Source organism: Rhinatrema bivittatum, chromosome 7 (assembly GCF_901001135.1).
Source record: "Rhinatrema bivittatum chromosome 7, aRhiBiv1.1, whole genome shotgun sequence".
NCBI classification, from domain to species: domain Eukaryota; kingdom Metazoa; phylum Chordata; class Amphibia; order Gymnophiona; family Rhinatrematidae; genus Rhinatrema; species Rhinatrema bivittatum.
The window spans coordinates 89419619-89438143 of NC_042621.1; the positions used below are offsets into that span (position 1 = coordinate 89419619).

Here is an 18525-nt window from a genome sequence, read left to right on the forward strand (position 1 = left end):
GGCCCATGAGCAGTTCACTCACCCCCGATGCCACCCCTTCCTGATCTCCCGATGTCGCCTGGAGAAGTCAACGCTGATGCCTGTATCTTGTTGCCGCTTCAAACTGTGTAGAGTTGCTGCCTTGTCTCTTGCACGGCTGGAGCACCACAATTGCCTGCTGCTGCCAGGGAGCCTTGTCTGGGACGCTGCCTCGGTCATCCATGCAGCCGGGAATGCTGCTGACATTTGTGATCTTCACGGCCTGAGGACCACCGAATCCAGCACACTCCAACTCTGCTGCTGGTATTCTTTAGGCATGCACATGCATCTCAGCTCTGTATTTCAAAGGCCTATGGCGGGAAAAGCCCGTGGCACTCTGTGATGATGTCATTCAGCCAGTCCTATAAAAGGGCTCTTCAGTCTGCTGTTCCTCACCTTCACAATGGATTTCTAGCACCATCAAGGTCGTCTTGTTCTTTGTTCCATATTCCTGGTCTCTCATCAGTTCCTGGTTCCTGTCTTCAGCATCTTCAGTCCTGTGCCCAAGTCTTCCCCTTTGTTCCTGAGTTCAAGTCTTCATTCCTGCATTCCACATCTTGGTTCCTGACTCTTCATTGTGTTCCTGGTTCCTGAGTTTGTGTCATGTTCCTGAGTCCTGTGTCATCCAAATCCTCGGAGCTCTGCACCCAAGTCCTTCAAGCACATGGACCGTGACCAGACCACGGCAGGCTGTGTAGATCATGTCACTGCCCGAATCCTGGAGCCAAATCTTCGGAGTTCTGTTACTTGTCTCCAGAGTCATAATCTTTTTCATCAGTTTCAGTTTAAGTGCTCATTCTCAAGTTCTGAGTTCCAAGTTCCTTCAGGCGTGCCAGCGACATGGTCCGTGACCAGCCCAAGGTGGGCTATGTAGAGCACCTTGTAGCACAAGGCCTCATTCCATGTCTCCAAGTCCGTCTTTTCTGGGTCAAATCCTTGGAGTCCAACCTTTGTTTTTAAAGTCCCAAGTCTCAAGTTCCTAGTCTTGTTCCTAGTTCCGGTCTTGTGGAGCTTGTCCAACCAGTGGATCTCCATGTTCCTTGTTCCAAGTGATGTTCCTCTTTCCAAGTCATGTCCAAGTCTTCAGTGCCTTCGTCTTAGTTCCAAGTCTTCAGAGTCATCTCTGTCCTCGACCTCCACCTGTCCTGATGTACAAGTCATTCCCATGCAGTAAGTCCAAAAGGGCTTTGGAGTGGCCGGAGGTCTACCTCAGAAATCAGCAGGCAGAGGCATGAGTGTTCCAAGTCTCCAAGTGCTTCTAAGCTTCAGCTTAGCCCATGTCGGATGCGCTCGCCTACCCATGGTATGTAATTTGGAGCCGTGCCTTGGGGTTGTGCCATGGTCCAAGGGTTCACACTGTCCAGTCGATCAGGCTCGCGCCTGAAGGCAACAGTTTGTGAGGACTTCGTGGCTCTCTAAAGATAGCAAGGCCCCAGACCACAACAGATTTTTACTCATACAATATGGTGTAGTCAGAAATACTGGCCAGAAACTGAAAGTCCAGTTAATGCAGAGGGCTTCTTCTCTCCCCCAGATTTTTCTGCTTACTTCTGATAAGAGGTTTGATCAATTGTTCATTGAGGAGGGTGAGGTTCCTACTGTTTGAAAACAATTTGATTTTACCCCAGTCTTAAAGAAAGCTAGCTTAGACCCTAAGACCTGCATCAGCTACTGTCCTATTGTGAATTTGCCATTTTTTGGCTAAACTGACCAAGAGAGCTGTAGCTGATCAGTTGTCAGCATAATTAGATGCCTGCCAAGGGGTAGTCTGAGAGGGACAAAGTACTGAAACTGTTATGGTCTTGCTGCAAGTGATGGATAAGGGGTGGCCTTATGTCCTAATGGTGTTCAACGTGTCATCTGCTTTTGATTTGGTGGATTGTGGCATCCTGCTTCAATGTTGTCACCAAATGAAAACTGTCTAATAGATTGCAGCAACTCCTGTTATGCCTTGATGGGTCTGACCCTAGAATGGCACATCAAGGCTCATAATGTTAGAACCCATGGTAGTGTTAGTGGCCCATTTAGTATTAGCTTCCAATGAGGAGATATGCAAGGCTGTGCTGTGGAATTCAGTCTACACATTCACATTCCATTACTGTTAAGATGACTCCCAGCACAACAGTAAATTTAGATTGTGTTCAACTTTTCTTAATAAAGAAGTTCAAACTACACAACACAATATACAGGAATGAGGTAGTCAACAGACTACATAACAATGAACTGTTAGTGAGTTTGTTACAGTACAATTTAATCAATGTTGCTACCATTTCCCCCCATTTTTATCAGGGTCTGTTTCTTGGGTAGAATCCAACTGTCATATTATTTTGGGTTGTTTTACTTAATAAAAAAAACAATGGAAAATGGCCATTCCCACCTCAAATGTGTCCTCCTTTTTGGCTGTTTTGCTATTATCCCTTTTTTGGTTGGACGGCAATCTTCAGCTAGGGATTCTATGAGTGGCAGAATACTTGTAATTGGTGTTCTCCGAAGTTGGCAAAGTAAGTAGCCATACATACCTACCCTTCTCCCCTTATGAAGTTCTATTCAAGCTCTTATGTAGGACTGAGGTGAGCCCCCTGGCAGCAGTTGAACAGGAAATCCCCAAGAATGCAATCCATATTGGCCGCATTAGATGATGTCACTCATATGTGCAATTGCTTATTCTGCTATCCTCTGAGTGCACTTGTTAGTAGGGATGTGAATCGTTTATCTGGACGGCCGGCGCCATCTTTAAAAATGGCACGGGCCATCCAGTGCTCCTACCATGTGACAGGGGCCGGCCAATGCCATGGATACCCTATCACATACTAAGGGCAAAGGGCCATCGGCGCCATTTTGTTTACTGGCAGCCGATGGCCTGAGAGTGGGAGAATGCTCCCGGGACCCCCACTGGACCACCAGGTACTTAAAACTTTGGGGGGGGGGAGGGGTCCGGAGGGTGGTGGGATACTAAAAAAACTAATTTTAAAGGGTTGGGCTGTGTTTTGGGGTTATCGGCTCGGCACAGCCAATTAAAAAAAAAACAAACAAAAAAAAAAAACGATTGGACCGCGAGAAAAATAATTTCCCGATAGGCCACGAATCCGGAACCGATTCCAGTTCTGATTCACATCTCTACTTGTTAGAGGTAAGCAACTCTGCTTTCTGGCCACCTCTGTTAAAGAACTTAGAACATAAGAACTGCAATACTGGGTCATACCAAGAATCCATCAAGCCCAGTTTCTTGTTTCCAACAGTGGCAAATCCAGGTCACAAGTCCCTGGCAGGATCCCAAATAGTAGATATATTGCATGCTGCAAATGCCCAAGGATATGCAGTGACTTCCTCAAGTCGATCTGGTTAAAAACTGTTTATGGGCTTTTCCTCTAGGAACTTGTCCAAACCTTTTTTAAACCCAGGTATGCTAACTGCCTTTACCACATCCTCCAGCAATCATTCTAGAGTTTAACAGTGTGTTGAGTGAAAAAAATATTTTCTTCAGTTGTTAGTTACTATTGGAAAAATGTATGGATTGTTATTCTGTTGAGCTGATGATCTTGTTTTATGCAATAAATAGCATTTTCCATAAATGTGCTACTTGGTAATTCCATGGAGTGTCTTATTTTTTTAAAGGGTAAACACCTGAATTGTGTTGGGTTTGAGGCATAGTGTGGACTCTTAGTTGCTGTGGATATGACTCCTCCCAAGGGGAGGGGCCCCGTGGGGAACCACAGCGATAGACTAGACTCAGAGAGCAGACACTGGAGATGGAAAGCTTTATTGTACTGCTGTAGATAGATGGTAATAAGGCAGGAAGAGATGGCACTGAAGTCCAGCAAGGTGCCAATACGTTCAGACAGCCTCAGATGGAAGGTCTCACCCAGATGTACAAGGTTGGTAGTGTTCCGCAGAGCGGGATAAGCCGAATTTGGTGGGTGGAAATGGAGAGCTGGATCATAGAGGTACTCGCTGAAGAGTAGTGCAGGAATCCTCTTGATAGTTGGTGATGGTGGGACCAGTGGTCTATGATGCAGGATACTTTTGAGCTGGATAGGCCCTCGAGGAGCGAGTACCCGGAAGCACAGATGATCCTGTAAGAGAAGAAAGACCCCTGAGGAGCGGTTGTCTTAGTTAGTAGAAGAAAGCCCCGAAGGGAAGTTGAAAGCGAGAGGCCCCTGAGGAGCGGGAGCCCAGAGCTTCTTCAGGAGCAAAATACCCCGGAGGGTAATGAGGAGTCTAAACGTGCAGCTTAGAAGCGGTCAGAGTAGCTAAACTGAAGTTCTTGCTAACTCATTCGTTATGAGCAGAGCTGAGGCTTAAATACCCGGAGGTATTGACGTCATGTGGTGGGGAGGCCCCTGAGGTTCCCGCCATGATGTGTAGATAAGTGTAGTCAGTGTGCGAGCATGCGCGTGCCCTAGGAGACCACGGGAAGGAGCATGGCGGACGGGGACGCCTATGCTGAGTTGGAGTCACCGAGGGTTTCGGCACTCGGCACCAGAGGCAGCCATCTTACCCATGGAGGTGGAGAAAGGCAAAAAAGAGGTGAGGCAGAGCGGTCGCAGCCATCTGCAACCGGATGCAACAAATTGCATGCATCCATTCAACTCCAATTATGATTTTATAGAGTTCTACACATCTCTACTCAGCTGTTTCTTCTCCAAGCTGAAGAGCCCTAACCTCTTTAGTCTTTCCTCATAGGGGAGCCATTCCAAACCATTATCATTTTGGTTGCCCTTTTCTGTACTTTTTCTAGTTCTGCTATCTTTTGTTTTTTTTTAGATGCAGCAACCAGAATTGCACACAGTACTCTAGATGATGAATTTTAAAAACATTACACTTGTAAAAATTAGTATTTAAACAGATATACATTCTACTCGCATACTCCGTATTTTCTAAAAGTTGAAAATACATGCGCATTTTCACTTACGTGCACATATATACATGTTTAGAAAAGGGCAATCTAGGGGTGATCTAGAGTGGAGCCAATACTTAACACACATAAGTTGCTATTTTAAAAGACACGTGTACATTTTACAACTTATTCACGCATTTTTACACCTCCTAATTATCAGGTATAAGTGATCTTAAATGTGTTATTGTGTAGTGCTAACTGGGTTGGATGAATTGGGGGTAGTTCAGGCTGAAGAACAGGAAGGTCTTAGTGATCTGGAAAAGGACTGGGTGAAATGGTGGACTAATTGGTAAACTGGTTAATTTCATTAACACGCACATGTTTTAAAATTTGTCGACTTGTGCATATAAATCGGGACTTTTGGGAATAAGACCTACTTTTGTGAGTAAAATATATGCAAGTATAATTTTTAATTAAATGGGAAAAGTATGCACATTCAATGTATTGCATGTATTTGCACGTAAGCCTACATATGTGTATATGTTGCAATGTAGAGGTATGTGTTTTTATAAAACATACGTGCAGACTATAAAATACTATGGTAAAACTATGTGCGGCTAAGTACATGCATATATGCCACATGCAGTTGTTTGAAAGTTCTTTCCTGTGCGGTTGCTCCATGGAGTAATACAGAGATATTATGATATTCTATGTTTTATTCCCCATTCCCTTCCTGTGATGGTTGTCGTCCATGAGTTGGCCGAGAAATGCGTGGCCTAGTGCCAAGAGTGTCCAATCCAGTCATTCGATGGTCAAAAGACTTCCACCTAAGCCAGCCACCTTCCCTTCGGGTTGAGCCCTCTGGTGTTAGTAACTGGTGAAGAATGAGAAGCATGGGTAGATCCCGGCAAGAATAAGGAGTAAGAGGCTTAGAGCAGGGCAAGGAGCAAGAACAAATCTTGAATCTATGAACTCAGGAAGGAGAACAAGCAGCTGTGCTGAATGTAGAATCTGAAGACAAGTCTTCCAAATGCAGGAACACAGCCAGATTATGAGGACTGTAAAGTAGGACAAGCTCTGACAAATCACTGATGGAAATGCCTCAATATATGTTGCGCTGCGGTGGAAGGGAGCACTAGGGGGCGCTCCCCAGAGTGGGACAGTGGGACAAGGGATGTGTGCCCTTGCGGCAAGACTAACCCTAGTCTGGGACTGGAGCTTGGAAGTCCGGAGACAAGACGTGGAGCTTGGAACACAAGGGACGAGACAAGGCGAGCAAGATCCCTCAGGTGCCCTATGCAGCCTGTAGGCTGGTCACGGACCACACTGTCCTCCGTGCACCCTACTCAGCCGGATGGCTGGTCACGGACCACGAGAGGAGTGGGCAAGCTCTGGATACGGACGCAGGTCAGGACAAGTTACCCCTTGGATCCTCCAGAGTCGGAACAGGAATGGTCTTTAAAACCACGGAACTTGGAACTGGAATCTTGGATCAGGTAAAAGCAAGGAATCTCCGGAGGCACGGGTACTCAGTACCTGGGACAAGATGAAGACATCAGGACTGGAACAGCGGAAGCCATGCAGGAACAGGTCACAGCGAAGTCCAAGGGAGGAGAAGCTCCTAGGAGGACTAGCTCCTTGCCAAGGCGACAATGGACTGACTGAGGAGCCCTTTTGTAGGGCTGGAGAGGCAATTCCCTGGGAGGAGTTCAAGGAGGGCCACACCTGTGCTGGCCCTTTAAATCCAAGGAGAAGCCGCGGGCCCGCCCCTAAGAGGAAAGGGCAGGACCATGGACAGCGGCCACACTGCTGCTTGTAGCAGAGGAGCCGGAGAAGGGCCGCAGGCAGGCCCTTGTGAGGAGTGGCGGCATCCTGCCACTGAAGAGGGAGCTGGGGGCAGCCCCAGCCGCAGTAGAGGTCGGGGATGGGGCCCTCCCGAGCCACGGAGCAACGACGAGAGGAGGAGGAAGGAGTCGGCGGAGGAAGAAGGCAGAGCAGTGGCGGCCCAGACCGCATGGTAACAGCATCGGCCCCAGCCGCAGAGGTAAGCGGCCTCCCGTGGCTCCGGCTGCGGGAGGAGCGCGACAATATAAATACAAGTCTTATACAGGAAACAAGATGGCCATCAGGGGAAGTGAGTAGCACAAAGCTGAGAGGGTGGAACAGATAGCCCAAGGAGCCCACAGCATCATCTGCAGACCACAGCATCACCTGCAGTCCAGAGGAGCGCTCAGTAACAGATCCTTAGTTCCTAATTGTTTCTAACGTTGTTTGCTTTTTTAACTTCCACTGCTCACTGAGCCAAAGATTTCAATGTATTGTCCACAGTGATGCCTAGATGATTTCCTGGCTGGTGGCTCCTAAAATGGAATCCAACATTGTGTAAATATAGTTTGGATTATTTTTCCCTATGTGCATCAATTTGGACTTTTCCATATTACATTTTATCTGCAATTTCTCACAATACACTTGTGATTTAACAACTTAGAATAATTTTGTGTCATTTGCAAATTTGATCAACTCACTCACTTATCCCTTTTCTATTTCATTTATAAATATATTAAAAAGTACCAGTCCTAGTTTTACAATTGCCAATCTGGGGGCTGCTCCCGCGAACCTGCTCACTCACCTTCCTGGCCAGGTCCTGCAATATTAATTAAGCATTTTTCCCATATACACAAAATGGGTGAAAATGTTTAGTGAACAGGCCACTTTGTCAGGTGAGAGATCATAAAATATATACTTAACAGCTTTATTCTTCACCTCTCATTTACATGGAAAATGTAACCAAAAAATTGCCTCCAATTTGTAATACTCTAGGTTCTAACAGGAGAAATTCCCACCATTTCTTCTGTATAGCTTTAGTAACATCAGGACAGGCTCATAGCAGAGATATGCAGGAAAAAATCCCTTCCATTTCGTTTCAGAATTCATTTCATGGAGACACCAATTCATTTGTTTAGTTTCAAAATGGAAAAACAAAATCATTTGTCCGTTTTGTTTTGTTTTTCGTTTGCTATTAAAGTTGATGGGGGAAAGCATTACAGCCTATATTGGGCTCCATAATTGGGATTTTCTAATCAGAACTTGTGGGAAGAAATCAGCAGGAGTGGGAATAAACTCCAAAAGACTGTGGAAAGTGGCATCAAAAGCGGCATGAATAGGCTTAAGGTTCCATAAAGGGGCAAAGGGGGGCACCAGCATTGGCATGAGCTCTCCAAATCAATATGAGAGGATCAAAACAGCAACAAAAATAGGAAGAACACCCCATGGCTCCAAAAGAGAGGGTACCAGCTACAATGATATGAACCCTTGATGGCATCTTGAGTGGCAACATAGTACCAAAAGTAGCATCAGCATCCTAAGGCAGCACGAAGTGGGAAAGAAGCAGAAAAGGTGACAGAAACCGCCCCCCCCCCCCCCCCATGGCAGGCACTGATAAAGGGGCCAAACAGCACAAAGCCACCTGACAGAGGTGTAGAGCAGCCCCTTAGACTGGCAAGAACAACTCAAAGGTGTAAGTCCTGGCGTATGACAGGAAGGCACAGTGGCAAAGAGAGCGCCAAGGTGCAAAGTCTGGACAAGGAAGCAAGGCTGAGTGCTACAAAGACCCCCAAGGTGCTGGGTGGAATTTTGATTTTTTTTTTTGTGTGAAATGGGCTTTTTGAATGAGACTGTTATCACATGGATGGTATCTAAATGGTTTCTGTAAGGAGTGTGGTGGTGTTTTCCTGTAAATTGGAGAAGGTTTCTTTATTTGGAAACCTTTTCTCATATTTATTTTTTTTAAACTGACTTCAGACTGTTATATTTCCTGATTTTCTGCTTGGGGGCATCACCAATTCAGCAGAAGAGGACCGGCAGGCTCATCTGCATTTCCTACCCAGCAGCCCCTGAGAGAGGACTCCAGAGGCACAGTGAGCGATCCAGGCTTCGAGCTCCACAGCCCCAGCTCCTAGAGGCCTCCACACTCCTTGTCGCAGAAGAGGACTGGAAGGTTCATCTGCATATCCCAGGCAGCAGCCCTGTGAAAAAGCACCCCACAGTCATTAGAGAAACCTTTGTGATGTACTCATTGTGATAATAACCTTTACATTTGGCAAACCCATTCTACAAGAAAATCTAAATTCCACTCTCTACCTCGGGTATCTTTGTGCCACTCAACCTTGCTTCCATGTCCAGACTTTACACCTTGGGGATCTCGTTGCCACTGTGACTTGCTGTCATACTCCAGAGCTAACACCTTGCAAGGCCAGGGGAGCTGCTTTGCACTTCTCATGGTGCTTTGGAGCCTTCCAGCTACTCTTTGTGCTGCTTGGCCTGTCTTGGAGGTTTTACTGCTACCTTTTCTGCTTTGTCCCCCTTCATGCTGCCTTAGGATGCGCTAATGTCACTTTCAGTGCCAGTTTGCCATATGAGATGTCATCAAGAGTTTATAGCACTGTTGCTGTTGCCCTCTTTTGGAGCCTTGGGGTGTTCTTCCCAATTTTTCTGCCTCTTTTCTCTTATAGTGACTTGGTGAAACCCTGCCAGTGCTGGTAACCCCTTTGTCCTTTTATGGAGTCGTAAGCTATTTATGCCAATTTTGGTGCCACTTTCCAGTATCCTCAGTCTTTCTAGGTATTTTGGAGTTCTTTTCCCCTTCTGTTGATTTCTTCCCACAAGTTTTAAGACAACTGATTAGAAAACCCCTAATCTGAAGTCCAATATAGGCTGAAAATTACCTGTAATGCTTCCCCCATTGACTTTAATAGCAAACGAAAATGAAGCAAACTAAAAAAAAATATATATATATATTTTTTTGTTTTGAAACTAAAGAAATGAATTGGGGTCCCCTCAAAATGAATTTTAAAAGAAAATACATTTTCTCCTGCTGCATATGCCTATCACATGCTTCAGATTACAAATGACTTTGGGGTGGGGGGAGGAATCGGATCTAATGAGTTCACGGACTGACTGATTCTCTGGAAGATCTTCTCCACACCTTGAGGGGAGACTGTTCTGAAGTCAGACAGAGAGACAAAGTGAGGAGGGAATGGTATTAAATCTGCAGGAGAGGAAGAGGAGGATTGTATTCTGTGGGTGATTTGGGCCAGGAATAAGAGAAATGGAGATGGTGTGGAGACATTGAAGGAGGAACAAATAAATTTATTTTTTTCCAAAGTCATCAGCTGTGTGATGCTCTGGAGTGGTAAGAAATTTAAGGGGTTCAGGCTTGGAGAGTTTTCATACTAGTTCAGTTTACCTGGAGATCTAGTGGATATAGTCTTATTTTACTTGACGAATGGCGGTTTTGCATTTTTTGGAATGCTCTTTGCAGAGACGAAGGTTTGTTTCTCTTTTTATGTTTCCGCCATGCCCATTGTGGTTTCAGAAAAAAGATCTTCATGGAACTGTTGGGAATTCCTGGGGAGGAGTTAGTATTCGCTGCTCGCAGAAAGGCCCTGCAAGCTACCATTACTCACCCTGACGATGTCGTAAGGCCCTGATTGCTGCACAGCAGGAACACTGCTGAGCCTAGCTCCTCACACCGTCATACTGCCACTGCCGACCAAGCTCCTGCTGAGGCATGCAGTGCCTGCGCTTAAAGGGGCCCATGACTGTAAAATCCGTGCAGTGCTCTCTGATGACATCAACCAGCCCTCTCTACTTAAGGGCTCCGCAGACAGCTCACCATCGCCTCAGCATCAGGTCTCCTACCTTGCAATGTGTGTTGCCAGTGTTCCTGAGTTCCTGTGCCTTCAGCATCATCTTCTCCTGCCTTGCCTTGTGTTCATCAGCCTTGCCTGTCTCCTCCAGCCTTCCTGGTCTTCTCCAGCTTACCTCGTCCAGCCTTGCCTGCCTCATCCAACCTTCTTGACAATCTCATCTAGTATCTTCAATATATTTCCATCCATCCTAGGCCTGACTTCCAGATTCTCACCTCCTGCCTGGACCTGACACTTGTGACTTCCACCTGCCCTGACTTAGTCTTCTTCCATTTCCTGTTGTCTGCTGCCAACCCTGACCCCAGCACACTTTTGGGACTCTCTCTCTATCCACCGCCCTAGGGACCCGTCTAAGACCTGCCGGCCACCAGAACCCAAAGGCTCAACCTGCAGGGGAGGCAGCTGATATAGGTGAAGCTCCAGTCTGTCCCGCTACTGGTCGCATTCGCCAGCTGCGAGCATAGGCCTCCTAAGTTCCCCTTTGAGGCTGCATCAACTATGCTGCAGCACCAAGAGCTCACACCCAAACCACCATTTTACAGGAGTCTAGTAGAATTGGGCTATCAAGAATTTATCATTTCACTATTGGACTGGAAGTTCTGGTGGAACTGAGGCAGAAGAGGTTGTTGGTATATTGATGACATCACTTATTTTTTCGCATGTAATAGATAGAGGATAGGTTTTTGGTAAGAGATTTGGGAATAGAAACATGAAGGGTTAGTTTTCGAATTGGGATGGTGACAGATGATCATATAATGAATTAGAGATTTGTATTCCAGAACCTCCCTCCTACACCTTCCTATTTTTGTTGGTACCCATCTGTACTTTGACAGCAGGCTCCTCCCTAGCACTCTCTAAAATCCTATCTAGGTGACACATAAGGTGCACCACCTTTGCACCAGACAAGTAAGTAACCAAACAATCTTGTGGCCACCAGCTATCTACATTACTCTGTGTAAGAGGATACTGTATTGCCTAGCGAGCAGGTCCTAGCTGCAGGATCACTTGCTGCTATACCAAAGTGATCCTCTCCTTCCAGATCTTACCCCTCCAAGGTAATACAGGGGCTGCCAGACTGGAGTTGGGACTTTAGTACTATGTTTTTACAAGTCTGCCTCAGCCATTCCATGTCTGACACCCTAGCCTCCGGAGATCAGTCTCTGTCTCTGATAGTCCGGAACACCATGTGCACACATACAACGTCTCACCAGCAGGTAGATAATTATATTGGGTAGCCCCCATCTTGCTGCAGACAGATTCCACAAGAAATTAGTTGTATAGGAATTCAAACAAAGGCCACCAAGCAGCTAGTCTACTATCCCACAGTTTAATCAAATGCCTCTCAAAAAGAAGCCCTCTAGTATAGATAAAATCTTCCAGACCTTCACAGGACAAATCCTGTGCTCACCAGCTCAGTTCCCTCTAGAAAAGAGGGGAAATATATTCAAGCAGCAATTTAAGAAAACAACAATTGCACCTCTAGGGACAACTGTGTTGCCAAATTATATTGCACTCTTCTGCCTCATTGATTTATAAAGCATGGGTGATATTACTTTGTGTGGATTAATCTAATCCAGTGGCTAATATAATTCACGACATTCATGCCAGCAGGTAATTCCAGGAATTGCTCAAAGAATTAGAAACTGCCAGCAACATTTCAACAAAGTTGATTATGCTGTCTTGTAGATGTCTAAAATTTCCACAAAGCATTTTACAATCTTTAAACTATCTTGTTAATATTTGGTTTTCTATTTTGTTTTCTCCAACGTTATTTGTTTTATGCCTACGTGAAAGTCTGGTAAAGTCCTGAAAATTATGGCAAATGTACAGTAACAGCAACCTATAGTAGTTACTTGCCGCTTTTTAATATTGTATAATGTTTCAAGTTAGGTTACATGACTTTGTGCTTAAAAGAAAAAATATTGTTTATGTAGTGTTATAAATATACCAAAGTACTGAACAGGGTAGTATTTTGACTAAAAAGGGCAGGGGAATGCCAACCCGTGCAGTTCTATGAAGAATGTATCATTTACAGATTTGACTACAAATAATTTGTTGATAAATATGTTTGCAGACCTAATTTAAAAAATGTTCATGGCCGCTCTTCTTAGTGTATATTTAATTTTTCCCTTTTTCTTCATTCATTAGACCTTTTCTAACCTGGTGTATGGAGTTTTCAGTTGGACAATTCCACTTGCTGTAGCTCTTTCATGTTTGGGTGGGCTAAATTCATCAATCCTAGCAGCCTCTAGGTAATGTATCTCCCTTTTTATGATGTCTTTGATTTGTACCCAATCATCCTTATTTTGTTCTTTTAAATTGGATGTAATGCTTTGTTTTCTTGTAATTGTCAATATTACTACATTCTTTTCTCATATTTATCCCAGCATGTTAAGAGCTTAGGTCTGAAAAAGGAATTCTCTAGTTTTGGGATTTCCTCTTGCACCTTTGGGCCTCTAACTCAACTGGAACCAGAGAAAGGATCCTGGCACCATGAGACTTCAAGCACATCTACTTGGTGATTTTTTTCCTTCCCCCAGTTTACTTAGTCTAGTCTTTGCAATGACAGTCTTTAGCTGGGGCCTATGTACAAAGGCTCCTTCTGGATACAATCTTAGGGCCTTCAATTCTGCAACGAGTTGTCATCCTTGAACCAAAACAAGGATCCTCTTCTCCCTGGGAGCTGTGAATTCTGCCTATTCAGTATCTCTAACTGACCAATGGAGCAGAAAACTCGACTCAGGGATGAAATTGGTAAAGCTCCCCACTGAGCCACTTGGGGAGCTTTACAAAATTAAATTTCTTCTGAAGAAACCACCAGAACCATTTCTCATCATCTAATCCATTCCAGTTGCTGCTACTACTACTACTATCTACAGTTTCTATAGCAGTACTAGATGTACTCAGTACTGTGCAAATAAATATGAGAGAGTCCCTTCTCTGTAGAGCAATGGTTCCCAAACCTGTCCTGGAGAACCCCCAGCCTATCATGCTTTCAGGATATCGACCATGATTATGCATGAGATAAATATGCATGCACTGCCTCCATTCAAACCTTACTGGCTGGGCGCCCTCTAGAACAGGTTTGGGAACCTCTGCTGTAGAGCTTACAATCTAATAAATACAAACATGTAGGACAAAAGAGGCCACAGTTAATAGTGATACACTCACTATATATTCTCCCTACCTTGGACATCCAAATAAGAAGAGCTTGAGAACTTATGACTCAATCCTTCACAGCCAATTAAGGCCTAGGTTCACTAAGCTGCGATATTTTGTGGCAGGAGGGGGTCCAATATCACCAGGGGGGGGGGGGCGGGTAGCCGACACAGTGCTCCTCTCCTGACAAAATATTGCAGCTGTATTGCTACAATTTGTCTCACGGTCTGCAAGAGAAAACAGCAGAGCCGCTGCATGGAGCCGCCATTCCTTTAAAGGGGTATGCAGCCCAAGAGGTTAGCCCCCTACATGTAAAAGGAAAAAAAGTAACAAGGGGTCTTCTTAGATCCCCCAAAAAATAAAGTTAAAGAATCTGTGCTATGATGCACCACCACTACCCCCCCACCCACTCCCTCCCAAACAGACACCCCTACCCTTTTTTCAACACACAAGTAGGCTTTTCCATGTCACTGAATATGCAGCATAATTTATCCAGATAAGTTCTAACCGGCTAAGTTACTTATACGGCCAGCTTTGAATATCTACTCCACAATATTTAAGCTTAGCAACCTTATATGGTAACTAGTACAATAAATTGAAAGTACAAGAGTTGTATATTCTTGCCAAATATTATGTAACGCAAAGCAGTTAATTGTCACAGTATAAGCAGGAAATTCCTTTCTTTGTTCATAAAAGATTTTACATGGCAAAACAACTTTATATTATTTATTAATGTTTTCTGTTAATCCAACAGTTTATAACAGGATATAAAGGGATATTGCTTACCTTTGCAACAAAAATAAAGAATTAGAGTCCCTTCTCAAACTATATCAGCTTTAGAGATCCACTGCGCACCTCCGGTCTCTGAGCTCCAACTGATTAGTCATCAGAAGGAGATGCCTTAGAGCAAGGGTGGGTAAACTACAGCCCAAGAGCCAAATCCAGCTCATTACTAAGTTTGATCTGGCCCACTTATACATGAAAAAAAATTACATTTGCAGCCCGCGCTATGTGGGATGCAAGATGAGGGCCTGTCCTGCATCATGGCACCATGAAGGTGACGTGCTGGTGAGGTTCCCAAACCCTGCCAGCAAGAAGAGGAGGGGCACGGTGGAGGTTCATGCCAGCAGGTTTCCCAATTCTCACCAGCAAGAAGAGGCTCCGCAGCATCCTAGAGACACATGCTGGCGGGGGTCCCCCGCTCCCGTCAGTAAGAACAGGCCTTGTTAACCTGCCGGCGGGCTTCCAGCACCCAGCCGGCAGGAAGAAGACCATGATGCCACTGGCAGGAAGGGTGAGTCACATGGTGAGTAGGGATATAAGAAAGGGAAGGAGGTGAGGGTGGGAATTATTGAGGGGAGAGAAGGGAAGGGCATGAAAGGGGTGGGAGGGTGACTGACAAGGAAGAGAGGGAGAATGTCTGACACAGAAGGAAATGAGTGGGGGGGGGGGGGGGGGGAGGGAGGGAGCAAGCCTTCACAGAGGGAAGAGAGTGAGTGGGGGGGGGGGGGGAGCTAAGACCTAAAAACATTTTTATTCCACAAACTCTATTCTAACTATCTGACACCTGATCATCCCAGCCCTCAACAGAACTCGCAAGCATAATCCTCCTCTTCATGCTCTCCTGATGTACCCTCCTTTTTCACCCCTCCCTGCTCTCTCACTTGATTCATTAAGTTCATTGAAAATGTTCTCCTCACTATTCTGTTATTCAACTACTAAGAAAAAATGTTTACTGTTCACAATACTCTACTGTTCCCAACTGTTAACTCCATTTGATTGTATGCTAATTGCATATTTTGTATGCTAATTGCATATTTTGTAAACCGTTATGATGGCTCTACCGAATAACGGTATATAAAACTCTACAAATAAATAAAATTTAAAATATTTTCTTTCTATCCTGCTCCACAATAGAAATAGACAAGTCATTAAAGCAGTATAAGCATCTACTTTTATTCAATGTAATATTACATGAGACACACACACTCAGGGTACTTCTGAAATCCAATACATACAAGCAGGCTTTATTGTCTTACAAAATCATGGTACAGAAAAAATATTTGACTAATCACAATTTCATTTCTTGCATTTTGGTTCATCATTACATTTTTAGATGTCTCAGTTCATGACTAATTAAGAGGTCAGCATGACCCAGATCCTAACCACAATTACATACAAGTGCAGCATACTTTGTTACCACAAGCAAGGATGACTCATCATCATATTTGTTTTCTACCAAACATAATTACCGTATTTTTTGCACTAGAAGACGCACCTGACCATAAGACGCACCTAGGATTTAGAGAAGGAAAATAAGAAAAAATAAAATTCTGTCCCCATGAGGGGCTGTGTACAGAGCTCCCCCCTGGTGGCTGACCGTAGGATATCTTTTTGGTTTTGTTTTTTTATAGTAAGGCAGAGAACATCCACACAGGTACTCACACTCTCTGGTTTTCTCTCCCTCACATACATACATAGGCTCTTTCACACTCACTAGCTCTCTCCTCCACTCAACTCACTGGCTCTCTCTCACATATACACATACCCACAGACAATCACACCCTCAGACTCTCCCTTATACACACAGCTCTCTCACACCAGTTATTTTAAACTTTCATGACTGCTCCAAAGTTCAATAATAAATAGTCAGGGCTATATTACATTGATTAGGAGAGCAATTTGCTCCTAATATTTCAACAGCACAGGCAGTAATTCTATTTGCTTTTCATTAATTTCAGCTGTCAAACTGCTAATCAGTTCTGAAAAGCCACATTGCTTCATATGCAAGAAACATTTTATCAGAAATCACTGAAACACACAAAGAACCAAAAAAGCAAAGGTCTGTGTCATGTATTCTCCATCCCAGGCAGTATACCACCCCCATGACCCTCCAATACATCCAAGCAAATGAGAAGGAAATGGCCTGCACCAACCACAAACCCCGATGCCATGTATCGTCCTCCTCCGGCAGAGCCCGAGCTCCCCGCTGGTCCGCCGTTCCCGGGGTGCATCTCACTGCAAAGGTCAGTGTGGCGCAGGTCAGACATCAGCTGTTAGAACCGCATGGGCTACGGAGGCTCCTCCAGTTCAAACAGCACCCTGCGGTCTGCTGTTCCAGGAGTGCATCTTGCTGCGAAGGCCGGCGCAGCGCAGGTCAAATGCCAGCCGTCTGAACTGGAGGGGCCTCCGTAGCCCACGTGGTCCGGGCGGCTGATGTCTGGCCTGTGTTGCGCCAGCCCTTGCGGCAGGGTGCGCCCCAGGAGCAGCAGACCGGCAGGGAGCTCGAGCTCCACCGGCGGAGGATGACACACAGCATCGGGGCCCATGGTCGGCGCGGGCCATCTCTCTCACATCTGTCCAGACGCACCAGAGGGTCGTGGGGGCGGTGCGCATTTGACCTGCGCCGCCATGCTGATTCAGCTAAGTTGGGGGGAGGAGGAAGGGGACGGCGCGTGAGAGGGAGAGATGCTACATTCGCTCAGTAAGACGCACAGACATTTTCTCCCCACTTTTGGGGGGAAAAAATTGCGTCTTATGGAGCAAAAAATACAGTAATTCTTCAACTTTGGCATAGTGGTATTATACATATCTAAGGATTGCTTAAATATCATTTTCCTCATATTTTATCTATTGCAGGGATCAAATTTAGCAACAACCATTACATCTCTTATTCTTATTAAAATCCAAAAATAGTGTTTATAGCGAGAATAAGTAAGGAACTTTATAAATTGAATTGAACTATATTGAACAGAGATACAATAAAACCTTTTGACTTCATCACAACCTGTACTATTGGATGATAATCACAAGCATGTACTCTGAAGCAACTTTATCCAACCCTTGCTTCTTACTTCCTTTTGCTCATGTGGGGACTTAGAAAAGAGAGCCCCTCTAGTAAAATCCAGGCATTCAATTAGATTTTCCCCATTAAGAGGCCCACCCCAATTTCTACTTCTAATTTCATATCCTCTACCCTGCTCATCAGTGACCCTTGAATTGAGAATAATAGTAAATGATGACTGGAGCAGGACAAACAGGAGTGTTGCAGACTCTCAGAAAGAACATTCCTGCTTTCTGAATTAGAAATCAGATTAGAAAACTACGCAGTCGATGGGTGGAGAAAGTCCACTAACTGCATAAAAGTTAAATCCTGCATCATTTCTAAAAACATATTTGCCTGACAATCACCCACAACTAAAGGAAAGTTTGACATCCCCTAAAACTACCATATTAGGATATTTGACAGTCAGTTCAGCTACTAATTCTCCCATTGAGATGCCCATAGAAACATCAGCCAAAGGGGACCTATTATAAAAATCATGTAACATAAAGGCTTGACATCCTTCCCTCTTAGGCACCCTCCGACTAGAAACCATTTCCAAATTTGGAAATGGTTTCTAGTCGGAGGGTGCCTAAGATCTGGTAAAAAAAAAACAAACAAAAAAAAAAAACCAGCCACTTCACCCCATCTTTTAAAATCCCTAGAAACATTTAATAAGCTATAAACCTCTGGACAACATTGGACAAGCATAATAACATCCCCTTCCCTACTCACATACCTGTCAAATTCAGAACCGTAAGATGATATTCTTCTAGTAAATCTCTAATGATCTTGCCCTACTGCTACCTCAGATTTATGAAAGGATTCTGAGCTTGAATTAGATTAATTGCAGCCAATACTCTTAATCTTCTGTAATAACACCAGAAAAACCTGCATCATCCCCAGATCTTCTCAATGGTAAATGCATTTAAATGGACAGAGCATACCAAAAACTCGTATGGTTTCCCTTACCCATCAGA

General features: G+C 44.7%; 1 protein-coding gene across 4 annotated transcripts in view; it reads left to right on the forward strand.

Annotated features, from left to right (window-relative positions):
- SLC7A6 (solute carrier family 7 member 6) overlaps positions 1-18525 on the forward strand; it is a 182020-nt gene that overhangs the window by 132403 nt on the left and 31092 nt on the right. For all 4 annotated transcript variants that reach the window (XM_029608655.1, XM_029608654.1, XM_029608653.1 and 1 more), the window contains one exon: positions 12712-12815. In XM_029608655.1, coding sequence (XP_029464515.1) covers positions 12712-12815 — 104 coding nt within the window. The remainder of the gene's footprint in view (positions 1-12711; positions 12816-18525) is intronic.